Source organism: Triticum dicoccoides, chromosome 1B, assembly GCF_002162155.2.
Source record: "Triticum dicoccoides isolate Atlit2015 ecotype Zavitan chromosome 1B, WEW_v2.0, whole genome shotgun sequence".
NCBI classification, from domain to species: domain Eukaryota; kingdom Viridiplantae; phylum Streptophyta; class Magnoliopsida; order Poales; family Poaceae; genus Triticum; species Triticum dicoccoides.
The window spans coordinates 85,388,810-85,404,665 of NC_041381.1; the positions used below are offsets into that span (position 1 = coordinate 85,388,810).

Consider the following 15,856-nt stretch of genomic DNA (forward strand, 5'->3'; position numbering starts at 1 on the left):
GACGGGGCGGAGCTCGGTGGCTGAAGGAAGAAGACGATGATCCGTTGATTGAGAGGCGCCTGACTCGATCTGGTCCCTGTAGGCGAAGCAGCGGATGATGGTGGTCTATCTGGGCAAGGCCTGATGGTGCGGGAAGGATGGGGACCGCGCAGACGACAGTGGCCATGGCGATGGTGGTTCGGTTTTGCGCGGAGTACGAAGAAAGTGGCGCGAGGGAGAAAAATGGAAAAGCTAGGGTTCATCTGCGGGGTGAGGGGAGGTCTTATCCACCACAGGGACACGCGGGATAGCCGACGCGTGGCCATCCACGGCCACGGACGCGGCGCGCGCGTCCACCGCACCTCTGCTAAACAGAGGTAGGGGACGGCGGTGCAGGTGGACTGGGCTGCATTGTGCACTTGCGGCCCAAGTGTATAGTGGGCCTTTTCTTTTTTTCCTTTCCTATTTTGTATGTTCTTCTCTGTTTTGCATTTATTGTATTACCAAATGATTTTTGGCACATAAATATTATCCAACATTTTGAGCTACCCCACCAAGTTTAAATTTATTTTGAAATGTATAACTATTTGTTTAATCTGAAAAGGCTCAATTTCTTGCCGCTGGTTCAGTTTTAAATAGGTTAAGAGCATTTCAATAATTCAAATGAGGTTTGTCAATTCATGACAATTACTTAGTGAATATTTGCATCCCAACCAACATTTTTTCTAGTTGCTTAAAGAAATGTTATTTTTTTACTTCATTTTAAAGTTGAATTTGAACTATGTTTGGACCAAAGCGAAGTTTAGAAAAATTAATTGTGATGACATGGCACCATTAGCATGAGTTTACTGTAGCCTGACATCAGGGGTGTTATAAATCTCCCCCACTAAGAGAAATCTCGTCCCGAGATTTAAGAGGTAGACGGAAAGAGGGAAAGGGTCTGGCTATGAATCTAATGAATCTTCTCGGGCTTGGTTACTCTTCTCGAAGATGTCGATCCACTGCATTCAAGTCTTTATTGCATCAATGCACCGTGACGTAGTTGTCATTCTTCCTTCAGGATCTTCGTCGCACTTACAAAAAGGATAAGGTATAACTCGGCAACGATGGAATTCTACAAGGGGTAATTATGTGAGGTTATCTCATGAATGAAACACATAGGTATCTCTCGAGTTTTGGGTCACAGGAATCATAACGAGAGTGACTTAAAAAAGGACGAATAACTTCGTTTGATTAGAGAACATTTAAGGCCTAACGCAGGATGTAAGAGAGGTCCAAAGTGTCGAAGAATGAATACTGCGTCTCATACTGGAATGGATCATCTCAAAGAAGGTGGCTCGCGGAAATACATATGAAGTCAAGTGCAAGGGTGATTTCGGATACAAGGATTACATAGTCATTTACACGAAATGTCACAATTAATGAGAGAGTTTTCGTAAGGAATTCAAAGGAATGGCAGGCTCGAGGTACAATGATAATCGATCACGAGGTAGAATGATAATCGATCACATGGTCAACTGGAATATGCAGTCGCACGTGCTACAGAAAGGCAAGGCATACTGCACCAGTATATATTTGAGGACTCAGAGCACTTCTGATTCATTAGGATGGTCAAAATCGAAGTGATCAACATACATACCACCATGATGAATAAGAGGGGTGGTCACATCTTGTATGATCACGATACAAGGTTCGTCAGAGAATAGTTTGCCAGCTATATTGGCAACAACATAGGTACCAAGGGCGAGGGATGAAGAGAACAAGTTTCCTGCTCGTTGAAACGAGGCGGGCCAATAGGCAAAGTTCTCCTCCACCGGTGATTACCGGAATGTCATCAACAATAGTAATAGGATCTTACTGACAGAGTTGTACACCGAGATGTGTACATAAGTATAGAACTATTACTACTTAGGTCATATAAACAACAACAACAACAACAACAACAACAACAACAACAACAACAACAACAACAACAACCAGGTCTATGCCCAATAACAACAAACCACTGGAAGGGGGCGCGTGTTTGTCCAATTGGCCGAGGAGAGAAGTCGTAGAAAAAACACATTAAAACAAACATCGCTAACAACCCCGGACAGAAAGAAGTGCACCGGCGGTTAGTGCAATATGCCTAAACTTTCAAAGAGCGGCATCTACAAGGTGTCAGGTAATCCGAACTGGGAAGAAATGGGAGAAGCCAATTCAAGGAACAGTCAAAGTAAATGGCGACGCTTCATTCTATGCTGATGAGAAATAGGGGTGCAACAGGAGCAATAATTAGAGATAATAACGAGGTGTTTCTGGCAGCGACTTGCGGGCCATTACAACATGTTACTGATGCACATTCTGCCGAGGCAATGGCGGTGTACCATGGGCTTCCTCCTCGCTGATGAGATGGGACTCCACTCGATTCAAATTGAATCAAATTCTCTTGAGGTGATCAACACATGTTCCGGAGAAGATATAATCTGGAGTCAAAGAGAGGCTATCTACGCTGATTGTTGTATTACAGCGGGAATGATAGGTTCCGTTCAATTCATGCACTGTGTCCGGGAGATGAATGTAGCAGCGCATTAGGGTAGTGATCTGCGCCGGCATGCCGGCCTAATTGTTGGGCCGGTCGAGCGCCAGTCGTCCGATCTGGCCTCCAGGAGTCGTCCAGTCTGGCCTCTCTCACCTCGATTTGTCTTCTTCGTCCTAGTCAACGCTTCCCAGAAAAAAAAATCCCCGCCTCTGCCCCCACGCGACTCCGCCTCCTGGGTACAGCGCATGGAAATTGCTCAGCCAAACGCAGCAATTCTACACATCGGCCGACGGGGACAAAACAAGTTGAATGGCAACTTTGTCGCCGTTGGTCACTATGTCCAGCTCGCCGCCGTCGACTTGTATCACCGTGCTACATCAAACAAAAATTTCAGTAAATGGTTGAAGCAAAAATAGAAGTCGGTTCCAGCAAAATTTAACGCCGAATCCAGCACAACAAAATTCAACAATAAAAAGTCCAGTAGTTTTTGAAGCAAAAAAATTAGCCAATTCTAGCAAAATATTATGCCGCTTCCAGCAAAATCGCCGTCGTCGGCTTGCACCACCCGTGCTCCAGCAAACAAAAGTCCAGTAGATGGATGCAGCAAAAAAGAAGCCGGTTCGAGCAAAAATTAACATCGCATCCAGCAAAAAAAATTCATCAACAAAAATCATCATAGTCTATGCAGCAAATTCAAATGCTAGTTCCAGCAAAAATCAACAGAGGTTCCAGCAAAAGATTGATGTGGCGAAAAATCACGAGGGAGACGGCACCACCCTACTCTAAATTTGCAGCAAAATCAGAAGAAGGTCCTGACAGAAATAGAAGTGGTTCTAGCAAAAATGAAACAAAGGTTCGAGAAAAAAATTTGATGTAGCAAAAAAATCATGGCCGCGACGGCGCCCCAATCTTCCTCAATTTGATGCAGCAGCGATGGCCGCTGGTTCCAGCACCGCAACCCACCGGTACCAGCTCCGCCACGCCATAGTTGCAGCATCGCGGGTCGGCGTCCGCGGGGGCGCATCTCACCGTCGAACTCGTCGGACACGGCCGCAGGGTAACAACACGGGGAAAGAAAAGGAGAAGGAGCTTCATGGAGCGGTGGTGGCGCTGGTGCTGCGGCTGCTGCCCCGCCCCGCTGTGAGGAGGAGCGCAACATCTGGTGGATCTGAGAAAAAAGAAGAGGGGCGGGGAAGTTGCGACCTCAACGAGAAGAATGAAAAAAAATGAGTGGACACGCTGTGTGGTGGAGATAAGGCAACACCGAAGCGGTCCCCGTGGAGCCCGCAGCAGCATGACGTGCCGCTAATCGGGTGCGTATGACCGCGACGGATCCAGCTATGCACGCGTGGCCGGCGCAACGCTTCCGCCGGTCCGCCGGAAGCCTACGTTTTCCTTAGCTAAATTTGCATATGATAGTGATAGTTCTTGTAAGTGGGTCGATGAACCCTGATTTATTGGTGAATGCCATTGCAAACGACGTAACTATATTACCAACTCAATAAAATAGCCATAGTGGCATTCCCTTAGAAAAAACCCAGACAAACAAACAAAAGACACAACAATCAATTGATGACATCAACCATCTAAGTTTGATGGGCCCTATACACAATCTTATTTAAATACAATGCAAACGATCACCTACCGGACACATCCCAGAATAATCACGCAGAGGCGTTCTTCTGCGGAAACTAGTAGGTCAAGCATAGCAACGATGTTTACACGAAACAGACGAATGGAATGAACAATACAGAACCACCGCCAAAAACAATACAAACCTGTACAAATGGTACTACTAACCAGCACATGTCATACTCGCGAACTAACGAGGTCGCCGATCATGATCGCCGTGAACGGCTTGTCCAAGGTGGACCTCCGGCGAGCGGAGAGCTCCTGAGCCACGGTGCGCATATCCGGGCGAGCGTCGGGGTTGGTGCGGACACAGGACAGTGCCACGACGAAGACGAACACCACCTGCGCTGCCATCTGCTCGGCGGGACTGTCCAGCCTCTGGTCCACCAGGTCCCTGAGGAGCAGGAGCGCCGCCGACTTGCCGACACCGGCCTGCGCCTCGTCGAGGCTGTACAGTGAGCTGATGAGCCCGCCCGGGAACTTGCCGGTCAGGATCTCCATGGCCACCACGCCGAAGCTGTACACGTCGCACTTGGTCGTCACCCTCAAGTAGGCGAGCTCTGCAGCAAGAAACGCGACGACAAATGTGAACAGTGAGCTTGCAAGCAGTAATGGAGGACAATTCGGGGTGCGTAGGGTGTGCGTACCTGGTGCCATGTATCCATAGGAGCCGGCAACGCTGGTGCAGTTGGAGCGTCCGGGGGCGAGGAACCTCGCCGTGCCGAAGTCTGACAGCCGCGTCTCGTACTCGGCGTCCAGAAGGACGTTGTTGACCGAGACGTCGCGGTGGATCATCGGCGGCGAGCACTCGTGGTGCAGGTAGGCCAGCGCGCTCGCCAGGCCCCTGATCGCCCGCATCCTGGCCGGCCAGTCGAACCTCTCACCGCTGCGCTCGCCGCCCATGTACAGCACCTTGCCCAGGCTGCCCCTCTCGACGCGCTCGTAGACCAGGTACATGTAGCCGCCGGTGGCGCAGAAGCCGTGGAGCTTGACGATGTTCCGGTGGCGGACGTGCGTCAGGGCCCTCACCTCGTTCTCGAAGCTCTTCTCGCTGATGCCCCAGCACGCGTCCCCTGTCTCCGACACGTCGAGCTTTTTCACGGCGAGAGAGTGGCCGCCGGGCACTTTGGCGTGGTACACGCTCCCGAAGCTGCCCTTGCCGATGCAGTAGGCCTCGTTGAAGTGCTCCGTCGCCGCCAGGATCTCGCCGAAGGAGAACTCCACGTCCTTGCTCCATATGGACGCCTGCAGATCCGTCGTGCCGCTGCCGCTCGCCATTGTCTCCTCTGTGTCTTCGTCGGTTCGCCTCTTCTTGCGGACGAGCAGGAGAGCCACTGCAGCGACGAAGAAGAGCAGCGCGCCGACAACAGAAAGGGCGACGGCAAGGACCAGCCTGATGTTGTGTCGCCGTGAGCCTACTCCGTCTCCGGTGGCATGCAAGCTGCAGGATTTCAGGCCGGCTACGTCGCCGCACAGGCCCGGGTTGCCACTGAGATCCAGGTCGCTCAGCGAGCTCATCTTGCCCAGCAGAGCCGGCACCGCTCCGGTGAGGTTGTTGCTGCTCAGGTTCAGGTACCACATGCGGTCCAGTTTCGTGAGCTCCAGGGGCACGCCGCCGTCGAGCTCATTCCCAGACAGGTCCAGCAGCAGCATGGTTGTGACGTTCCCCAGTGTGGAAGGGATCGGACCTGACAGCATGTTGTGCCTCAGGTTCACATTGAGCAACTGTAATTTGCCGAGCTCCTGAGGGATCGCGCCGGCGAGGTGATTCGCAGCGAGGCTCAAATCTTTCAGTGCGGCCATGTCACCGAAACCGGGAGGAATTGTCCCGGTGATCTTGTTGCGGTCCAGGTTCAGATACAAGAGGCTCTGGAACTGAGCCCAGTGCTCTGGGAGCTCGCCGCCGAAGGCATTCCCGGAGAGATCGATGTAGTAAAGGTTAGGATGCAATCCCAAGACCAGTGACACGTCGCCGGTAAGCCGGTTACGTGACATCCTGATGCGTACCAGCTTGGTCAAGTTGCGGTAGCAAGCAGGCACGGTGCCGGTGAACTGGTTGCTGTCCAGGCCAAGGTACATGAGGCGGGAGGCGCTCAAGCACAGCCCTGGGGGCAGCTCGCCGGAGAAGTTGTTGTTTGCCATGCTTACCACGGTCAGCTGCCGGCTGGAAATCGGCGGGATTGTCCCGGAGAAGAAGTTGTCGAAGGCGACGATGTAGACGAGGTTTGGCAACCGGACAAGCCCGGCCGGCAGCTCCCCGTCGAGCATGTTGGTGCTCACGGATATCTTCTGCAGCGCCCTCATGTTCCCAACCTCGTCAGGCAACCGGCCGGTGAGCTTGTTGTTGTACAGCCGAAGAGTCTCTAGTCTTGTGAGGTTGCCGATGGTCCGTGGTATAGTACCAGAGAATTCGTTCTCGGCGAGGTCTAGCAGCTTCAGATTCGTCAGACTTCCGATGATCGCCGGGATCTCGCCGGAGAGGTTGTTGGTCGCGAAGGAGAGGAACTCCAGCCTCGACGCCATGCCGACCTCTGCGGGGATCTCGCCGATGAAACGGTTCTTGTCCGCCTGAAACACCGTGAGGCGTGTCCACGCCGTGAAGTAGTCCGGCAAGATATCCCCGGTGAGCATGTTCTTGGAGACGTTGAATTCTCGTACTCTCCTCAGCTTGGCCCAGGACACCGGCAGCTTCCCGGAGAGCTTGTTGACCGCGAGGCCGATGACGCTGAGGTTGGTGCAGTGGCTGAGTTCCGTCGGAAGGGTGGACTCCAGCTGAGCGATGCTAACATTGATGCGCTCGAGCGACCGGAGCTTGCCGAGAGAGGCGGGGATCGCGCCGCCCAGCGGGTTGCTGTGCAGCTCGAGCACTCGTAACCCCGAGATGGAGCCAAGCGCCGGCGGTATGCCGCCGGAAAAACTGTTCTTGCCAAGAACAAGGCTCTGAAGCCTGGTCAAGTTGGCGACGGACGGCGGTATTTCGCCGGCGAACTGATTGGAAGAAAGGTTGAGGTGCTCGAGGTTGGGCATGTACGCAGGCAAGGCCGGCGGGATGGGGCCCGACAAATTATTGTTGGACAAATCCACCGACGTGATGTTAAGCAGCGGCGCGGACACGTTCGACGGGAACGATCCCACCAGCGCGTTGTAGCTGAGGTTGAGGCTGCTGAGGCTGGGCAGGGACGAGAGGTCCAGAGCGTCGAGGGTGCCGTCGATGCCGGCGCCGGATACGTCGACGCCGACGACCCGGCCGAAGACGTCGCACCTCATGCCGTGCCACGAGCACACGGCGAAGCTGGAGTTGGCGGCGGCCGCCCGGTCCCACGAGGCCAGAGCGCCCGCGGCGGCCGCGGTCAGCGGCAGGCTGTCCTTCCATTCCAGGAGCGCCTCTGCCTCGCCGGGCGCAGAGCTCACGCCGCGCAGCTGCGAGGACGACAGGAGCAGGAAGAGAAGAAGCGCGAGCCCGAGGGTGTCTCGGCTGGACGTTCTTGCTTGATGGTGATCATGGCGCCTCATCTCGATCTCTCTCGGAGAATCAGCAGTGGTGATCATGACGTTCTTGCTTGATGGTGATCATGGTCGTTTGTCAACCTTGTCATGGGAGTTCGTGATCCGTTTGGAGTGCAGCTGGAGCCATCGCGGGAATTGCCTGTGGTCCGAGCTCTTCTACAGAGAGTGGACATTTGATATGAGAGCGCTGACCGGTGGTAGAAGAGTTGATGCCTGCAACCATTCAGGGTACGACTGTAATAACTTGTGAAATGTGTTGGTTTGTTTTTGCCATACCTGTCTGCTCGTTTCCTTGAAAGGTTGAAGGAGTCACCCCGAAAGAAAAAAGATAAAAAGAGGTTGAAGGAGGGCAGGTTGAAGGAGTTCTTATAATTTTGGATTTTGGAACATTGACTAGAAGGTCTCGCGCGCTTTGCTATGTTGTTCTTCATTTATGATTTTGTTTTGTTGCTGTGTCATTCTTGATCGGTAAGTCACAGGCTTTAATTATGCTAGACTCAGTAGTGCAATCGTTTAATTTTTTTTGAAATGAGGCAAAAGACTTGTCATTTTTATTGATTAAGAAGAAGAGAATTGCCCAGTTAATTGAGGGAAAATCGGGCTAAAACCGCACAACACAGCCCACATGAGTGAGCACCACCGGTCAACCTGGCCACCGACATGGAACAAAAGCCACGACGGCACATGCCAACAGATGGCCACACGCGCAAGCAACGGACAACTCCGATTTTGACGCCGAACAACGCAAGAGAAATATGCAGGACTTGCGCCGGCCGTGCCCACCGCAAACGACCACCGAATGCCTTTCACCGTCACCACCTGGACTCGCTCCAACGCAGCTCCGACTTCAAAGCAACCAGCAACCACGGAAGAGCACCTCGGGCACGCCGGGAAGAACCAACTACCGAAGACCATGCCGCGACCCAAGCTCCACTCGACGCCATCATCGTTGCCAAACTGAAACCAGTGCCCCGCCTTAGTAAACCGTGCGGCGAAGATGCCGTCATCCACCGGTCTCCCAGTCGTAGCCTGCTCCGAGATGATGTCCCCAAAGAGAGAAAGACGCGAAGACGCCTCCATCGCCCGATCCAGCGGATCTGAGGTTTCCTCCGGAGCCAAAGCCGTGGGGAGGAGGAGCGACCTCCACAACGACGCTTCCAAGAAAGATCGCGTCACCCGCAGGCACCGCCGTCGCCGGCTCCTGTGGAGACCGGAGCAAGGATTTCTCCCGGAGATGTGTCGACTGCCCGCCACCACCGACCGCCGCCAACCAGTCACCACCCCTGCCGAGGCCGATCTCACTCTGGCCACGGGATCCCACGATCCACCAAGACCAGACATGCACCGCCCCCTGGTCGTAGCCGCCAACCACCACCGCGGCTTGATTTAGACGTGAGAAAGAGGCACACGCCGGCACACAAACATAAATAGTATGGTCAGTCATTCAAATAGCTTGTGGCTTGTATCCTCCCTGTAGTTTTGCTAATGTATTTGGCAACTGGTTACATGAGATTAATCACAGGTTTAGAACTCTTCTCAGGGTGGGATCGCTTGCCATTATTTGGTCGCTTTGGCTATGTAGAAATGATAAGGTTTTTAACGATAAAAGTACTTCTCTGTTGCAGGTTATCTACAGATGTACCGGGACTCTTTATTTATGGTCCTCTCTACAATGCGTGGAGAATCAAGACTTGTTTACGGATGTGTGTACACGATTGGAGGCTACAACGAGGGATACTTTTACGCAACATGGGTGGCAGCATCATCTTAGGATTGGCCCCCCTCCACTTTAGGCGTTATACGAACTCTACATGTTTCTTTGTATTTCGCTTTTTTTTTCTTTTCTGTGAGGGGACCTTGTTTGGTTGTGTGTATTTTAGTTATGCAAAGGTCGGGTGTAATACTTTTATAAGTAATAAAGCGCTTCCCTTTGAAAACATAAACAATAGTGCTACACCTATGTAGACAGTTTTATGTAATTACAGAGGCAATTGACTATGCCTAGTAGCGCACAATGTAGAACCCCGACACATCAAACACACAAGGCTATACACACACCACACATACATTGCGGTTGAGGTCAACAGCCCTCCCACACACTTACAGCTGGGCCCCAAGCGGTTCCTTCAGCCACAATGCATCACAAGCCTCTCTTTCTAATAGTTTTAGAAAACTGTCAAACGATGTAAACAAAGAAATGCAAATATAAACCTAGCCATAAGAAAGAGGGACATAGTTGTTAGGGTTAATTTGACAGAGGCTACATATTGTAATTTTTGATAATTCGAGGTATGACAATGAAACTTTGACTTTTAAAAAATGTCACTACAATTTTTGCATACTTCTCTGTATTCCATTCTAGGCACTTCAAGCAATATATTGTAAAATATAACATGCCGAAGAAGCAAAGCAAATGAATAAATTAAATCATGATGAAAAAAAATCAAAAGAACAACAAAGTAAATTCCAAGTTTGGGATAGAATGTTGTTGAAAGAATGAGAATGTATAGGTCATTGTAGTCACCACTTTACCATGAGGTAGCGACATTGTGCATAAATTGAGAAGGCAACATCTCGAAAAATAGAAAATCTTCTTCCTGAAAGTCCGATAGAAGGATGCAATTATCGAAGGTACATATTAGTTGAAGGATGCAGTTATCTAAGGTACATATCAGTTGAATAACACGAACAACTGCAGTAATAAATAATAGTCAAGTTTGACAACTTATTGAACAACGTGTGACCCCTTCCTTCGTTAAGGCAAACTCACAACAACTGTTAGTCATATTTCAAACAAATACTTGGTACAAATCATGTCTCAAAAGACAAACCCTCATTTTGTTCAACAATTTTAACATGTGAAATCAGAGATTTGGACAGTTCAACCATGCCAGTTCGACAACTTATTCAGCGATGTGTGACCATCCCCTTCATTAAGGCAAACTCACAGCAACTATTAGTCATGTTTTTTTAAATAAAGTTTAATTCTCTATTCAAAGCATGTCTCGAGAGCCAAACTCTCATTTAGTTCAATATTTTTAACATGTGAAAATAAGAGATTTGGACAGTTCAACCATACCAGCGATTTCTGGTAGGTAAACATCATATATATGAAAGACTTAAATGACCATAAAACATTTGGATAAATGAGTAAACCCTGATTAGGTTCAAAGACTAATTTATCATCAACAACATTAGAGAACCCAAAGCACACCCCTTGGACATCTGCTTGGTAATATATTCAAGAATGCATACATACTACTTTAGTTGAACTCGTTGACTGCATTGTCTGCATTTGGAACAACACATATATGCATGTATCTACATATTACCATCCACGTCGTCTTGCCCAGGGCGGCTCAGATGAGCCTCCACAAACCCTATAGCCGCCACCCTTCCCCCTCCTCCTCCTGCCGCACCGCCTCTCGAGGATGCCGCCGAGCGAAGCCTGTGCGACCGGCGGCGATGGCGGGGCTTCCTCTCTCGGCGGCACCCAGATCTGGTGGGCACAGAGGTAGGCGGAACTCTAGGACACGAGGTTGTGGCGGTCGATGGCGGGGCTCAGCAACTGGGTGGTCGTGGTGTCATGGTCCCTAGCAGCTGATCTCATGCGACGATGGTGGGGGTCTGCGTGCATGGTTGGGCGGGCGCGGGTTGGGGTATGATGACCCACAAGTATAGGGGATCAATTGTAGTCCTTTCGACAAGTAAGATTGTTGAACCCAATGAGGAGCAGAAGAAAATGACAAGCGGTTTTCAGCAAGGTATTTTCTGCAAGCACTGAAATTATCGGTAAAAGATAGTTTTGTGATAAGATAATTCATAACGGGTAACAAGTAACAAGTGTAACAAAGGTGCAGTAAGGTGGACCAATCCTTTTTATAGCAAAGGGCAAGCCTGGACAAACTCTTATATAAAGCAAAGCACTCCCAAGGACACATGGGAATTATTGTCAAGCTAGTTTTCATCATGCTCATATGATTCACGTTCGTTAGTTTGATAATCTGATATGTGGGTGGACCGGTGCTTGGGTGTTGTCCTTACTTGGACAAGCCTCCCACTTATGATTAACCCCTCTCGCAAGCATCCGCAACTATGAAAGAAAAATTAAGATAAATCTAATCATAGCATGAAACATGTGGATCCAAATCAGCCCCTTACGAAGCAACGCATAAACTAGGGTTTAAGCTTAGCAACCCATTATCTACTTATTACTTTCCAATGCCTTCCCCTAGGCCCAAATCATGGTGAAGTGTCATGTACTCGACGTTCACATAACACCACTAGAGGAAAGACAACATACATCTCATCAAAATATCAACCGAATACCAAATTCACATGATTACTTATAACAAGACTTCTCCCATGTCCTCGGGAACAAACGTAACTACTCACAAAGCATATTCATGTTCATAATCAGAGGGGTATTGAATATCATTAAGGATCTAAACATATGGTCTTCCACCAAATAAACCAACTAGCATCAACTACGGAGAGTAATCAACACTACTAGCAACCTACAGATACCAATATGAGATTTTGAGACAAAGATCAGATACAAGAGATGAACTGGGGTTTGAGAGGAGATGGTGTTGGTGAAGATGTTGATGGAGATTGACCCCCTCTTGATGAGAGGATCGTTGGTGATGACGATGGCTTCGATTTCCCCCTACGGGAGGAAAGTTTCCCTGGCAGAATCTCTCTGCCGGAGTTCTAGATTGCTCCTGCCCAGGTTCCCCCTCGAGACGGCGGCGCTTCGTCCCGAAAACTTCCTTCTAATTTTCTCTAGGTCAAAACCCTCCATATAGCCAAAGATGGGCACCGGAGACCTGCCAGGGGGCCCACAAGCCCCAGGGGCGTGCCTAGGGGGGTAGGGGCGTCCCCCAGGCTTGTGGCCACCTGGTGGGTCCCTCCGGTATTTTCTTCGCCCAATATTTTTTATATATTCCAAAATAATTCTCCGTAAATTTTCAGGACGTTGGAATTGTGCAGAATAGGTCTCTAAGATTTCCTCCTTTCAGGTCCAGAATTCCAGCTGCTGACATTCTCCCTTTTCATGTAAATCTTGTAAAATAAGAGAGAAAAGGCATAACTATTGTACCATAAAGTGAAAGGGATGGTTCTACAGCGGCGACGATCGCGTCCCATGTAGCTGATGAGATCATGGGAAAGTGGTGGCGACAACACACGAGCGACTTCCATGGTGCTGCTTCTCGCGTACCCAGTTTTGGGCTCTGGGTGAAAGCCTAGGTATGACCCGAGTCGGTTATGCCTGGCAATGGCGATGTTTATACGCCCTTACCTTATTGAAGGCATTGCTCAAATATGCTCGTACTGTTTCTTTAGGTTGAAACCCTAGATTCTAGCCTTGACTGCTTGGATCCAGTGACGGTGGTGAATGAGTATCGCTCCCCTTCTTGAAGGCGTTGGTGTTGAAGAACATCATTGTCCATATTCATGGTTGGCTACTGATGGCCTACAAGTACGCAGAGTTTAATTGTAGCCTTTTCGAAGTAAGAATATCGACCCCACAGGGAGCACAAAATCAGACTTTTGCCTCTTGTAGTGAATTATATATTTTTGTGCCTGTAGTTAGCTTTAGACTTAAAGCAAAGTGAGGGTGGATATAAATTGATATTGAGTAATGAAGTGACTTCGTAACAAAATAACATAAAAAGTAAATAAAGAGCGACGATTAAAGTGGCTGGCGAAATACCAGAAGGGAAAGGCATTCTCAGGGAGTCCGGAATCCCCATTGATATGTTTCTAGCGCGCCTATGCATAAGCATAGTATGGAATGGATACTTGAGCCGCTGTTAACAATTATGTTGTGCGGAACCGGGTACAATACATGTTCTACTCGAGGTAGACTTCATGCCACACACGCCACCATCACAGTCTCCCTAGAGGGTTACAACTCATGATAATTAAGGGTCTCCCCATGGACGCGACCTCTCTAAGGGATCTCCGTAATTCCCCGGTCAATTGCAAAGGTTAGAAGAAGTAGGCTTTTATCATCACCTCGAGTTACCTCCACAACCTACCACTCTACAATGACAGTGATATACTTCGTGGCCATAAGGAACAAATGCTAAGTGGGGCCCCTTCACAACATTCATGAAGTTATTAATCTACGCATTCACCAGAGAATCTCATAGCCATACTAACGTTTCAGATCCTACATATACCATGGTTCATCCATATCCCTGAGAACTAGGGTTCTACTCACAGATGGGGACAACAAACGTCCTAGCAATGGTAATGGCATACATGGATAAATGATTCAAATGATACACCATAAGATCCACTAGGGTTCTTGATTTCTAGATGATAAGGATGTGGATGATGATGACGATGATGGAGTGGATAATGACGACGATGATAGTGGTGATGATGTTGTATCTCCTCTGTGCGCAATGGGGAGGATCCCGTTCTTCTCCTTGCCAATCCCTCCTCCGGATGAACTCTGGAGGCTAGGGTTCTGCCTTCTGGATGCGTTTTCGGTGTCTCTAGGCGTCTGATCCATGATCCGATTTGACAGGGTTGAAGTAGTCAATCTGGCGGTGGTGACAGCATTGGAACGCCGTCTTTTGCTCTGGGAGCGTGACGACGGCTGTTTCTTTGGCCTTCTTGCTTAATTCTTTTATGGTAGATGATTATCACATTAAATACGTGATTCTACTACCATTTCTGAGGATTTCTTACATTATATGATGTATTGTCCAAAAGACGTCACCTGAAGGATTGCCAACAAAAAGAGATGCGCGAACGTGGTAAAATTCCACGAAGCCTACCAAGTAGGCACAAACTACTTAGTAAAATCATTACATAGATTGGACTCATCAGCTACTAGCCTCAATCCATCCATGGCACTAAGCAAAAGGGTACAACATTCATACTTGGTTCCATGAGCACAAGCATTTTTGCGCCCTACTGCGACGCGGTCATTCTACAACCATGAATCAAAGTTCCTCAACCATGGTACACCATCCAAGAGACCGTATCGAAGTATTGTGGCCACTTGAGGCAACTCATCACACTGTGGCCTAGTGGTGTGCAAATCACTGCAAGTAAGTTTTTAATATGTGTACATCACTTCCCGAATATGCATTCTTGTGTAGATCATTTGTAGCCAGATATGCATTGTTTTGTAGCTATATATGCATTCTTATGTACATCATTTGTAGCAGGATATGCATAGTTTTGTTGCCATATATGCATAGTTTTGTAGCTGGATATGTATGCATTATTGTGTAGATCATTTATAGCCGAATATGCAAAGTTTTGTCGTCGAATATGTATGCATTGTTGTGTAGATCATTTGTAGCCGAATATACAAAGTTTTGTAGCCGGATATGTATTGTTGACAATGCTTTATATTTTAGCCTTCTCGTGTGTGTAGTGTGTTCAAAAAAGTTGGAGAATAAAAACTTCGCCGTCGTGCCTTGTTGGTTGAAGTTGAATGGGAAACTGAAGGGGAGCCTTTTCCCAAGACCGCCGCCCAAGCCATCGAGAAAGAAACCGGTGACCCTGTTGACCTAACCCAAGAACAGCCAAAGAAGGTTAGAAGATTTTTATGGGGGAAGAAGTGGGAGGAGGAGAGGGCGAAGAGAGAAGGTGCGCCGGCCAAGCTGACAGAGAGGTTCGAGAACATCTTGATGAAGAAGGAGGAGGCATACATCAAGTGCTCTGACATCAAGGAGGACAAAAGGCAGAGAGGTTTGGATTGTTGATAAAGGTGACCAAGAAGAAGCTCAAGCTCGAAGAGAAGAGGTCCATGATTGAGGAGAGGAAGGTGGAGATCATAGCCGCTTCAGAGGATGCGAAGATGCTCACCTTGAAGCTGGCGTAGTTGGATGACGACGCAAGAATGATCGTGCAAGCCGTCCATTTCAAGATGTTGTAGAAGTAGAAGGATGAGCTGGAGAGGGCGAAGTAGGAGGAAATCGAGCCGGTGGGCAAGGAGGTGGAGGCGGCCAACACGGCGGCGATGGCAGATTAAGAGCGTCGGATTTCATGAACTGTCGGACTGATATTCTTTTGCGATTGGGCATGTAAAAACTAAGCAAACTTTCCTTCTTTTGGTTGTGATCGGCCGATGACATGATCTGGCGCTGGTGTGATCCAGTGTGCGCTATAGATGAGACATATTTGAATTTCAATTTGCTTTTATTGTGGACAACATTAGATGGCCGGCTCCCACATTCATGACTGCGG

The 15,856-nt window shown here is 49.0% G+C and overlaps 1 protein-coding gene and 1 long non-coding RNA gene across 3 annotated transcripts; both read right to left on the reverse strand.

Moving 5' to 3' along the window:
- Positions 1–2,076: 2,076 nt before the first annotated feature.
- On the reverse strand, positions 2,077–3,706 carry LOC119320822. Its single transcript, XR_005155070.1, has 2 exons — positions 3,464–3,706; positions 2,077–2,872 (listed from the first exon to the last, which is right to left on the reverse strand). It is a non-coding gene; the product is annotated as an uncharacterized LOC119320822 (long non-coding RNA).
- A 441-nt stretch (positions 3,707–4,147) lies between these two features.
- Positions 4,148–7,744, reverse strand: LOC119320830 (LRR receptor-like serine/threonine-protein kinase GSO1). Of its 2 annotated transcripts, XM_037594769.1 has the most exons (2): positions 4,780–7,744; positions 4,148–4,692 (listed from the first exon to the last, which is right to left on the reverse strand). In XM_037594769.1, exons 1-2 carry the CDS (start codon positions 7,679–7,681, stop codon positions 4,310–4,312), a joined length of 3,285 nt encoding a protein of 1,094 aa, XP_037450666.1. In that variant the 5' UTR covers positions 7,682–7,744; the 3' UTR covers positions 4,148–4,309. The 2 variants fall into 2 exon arrangements, with proteins under 2 accessions (XP_037450666.1, XP_037450663.1); XM_037594766.1 differs by having other exon boundaries at positions 4,148–7,744.
- Between the last annotated feature and the right edge of the window lie 8,112 nt (positions 7,745–15,856).

Excerpts from the sequence above, each read along its gene's own strand:
- LOC119320830 (XM_037594766.1), bottom strand. The coding sequence starts at position 7,681 with ATGATCACCACTGCTGATTCTCCGAGAGAGATCGAGATGAGGCGCCAT.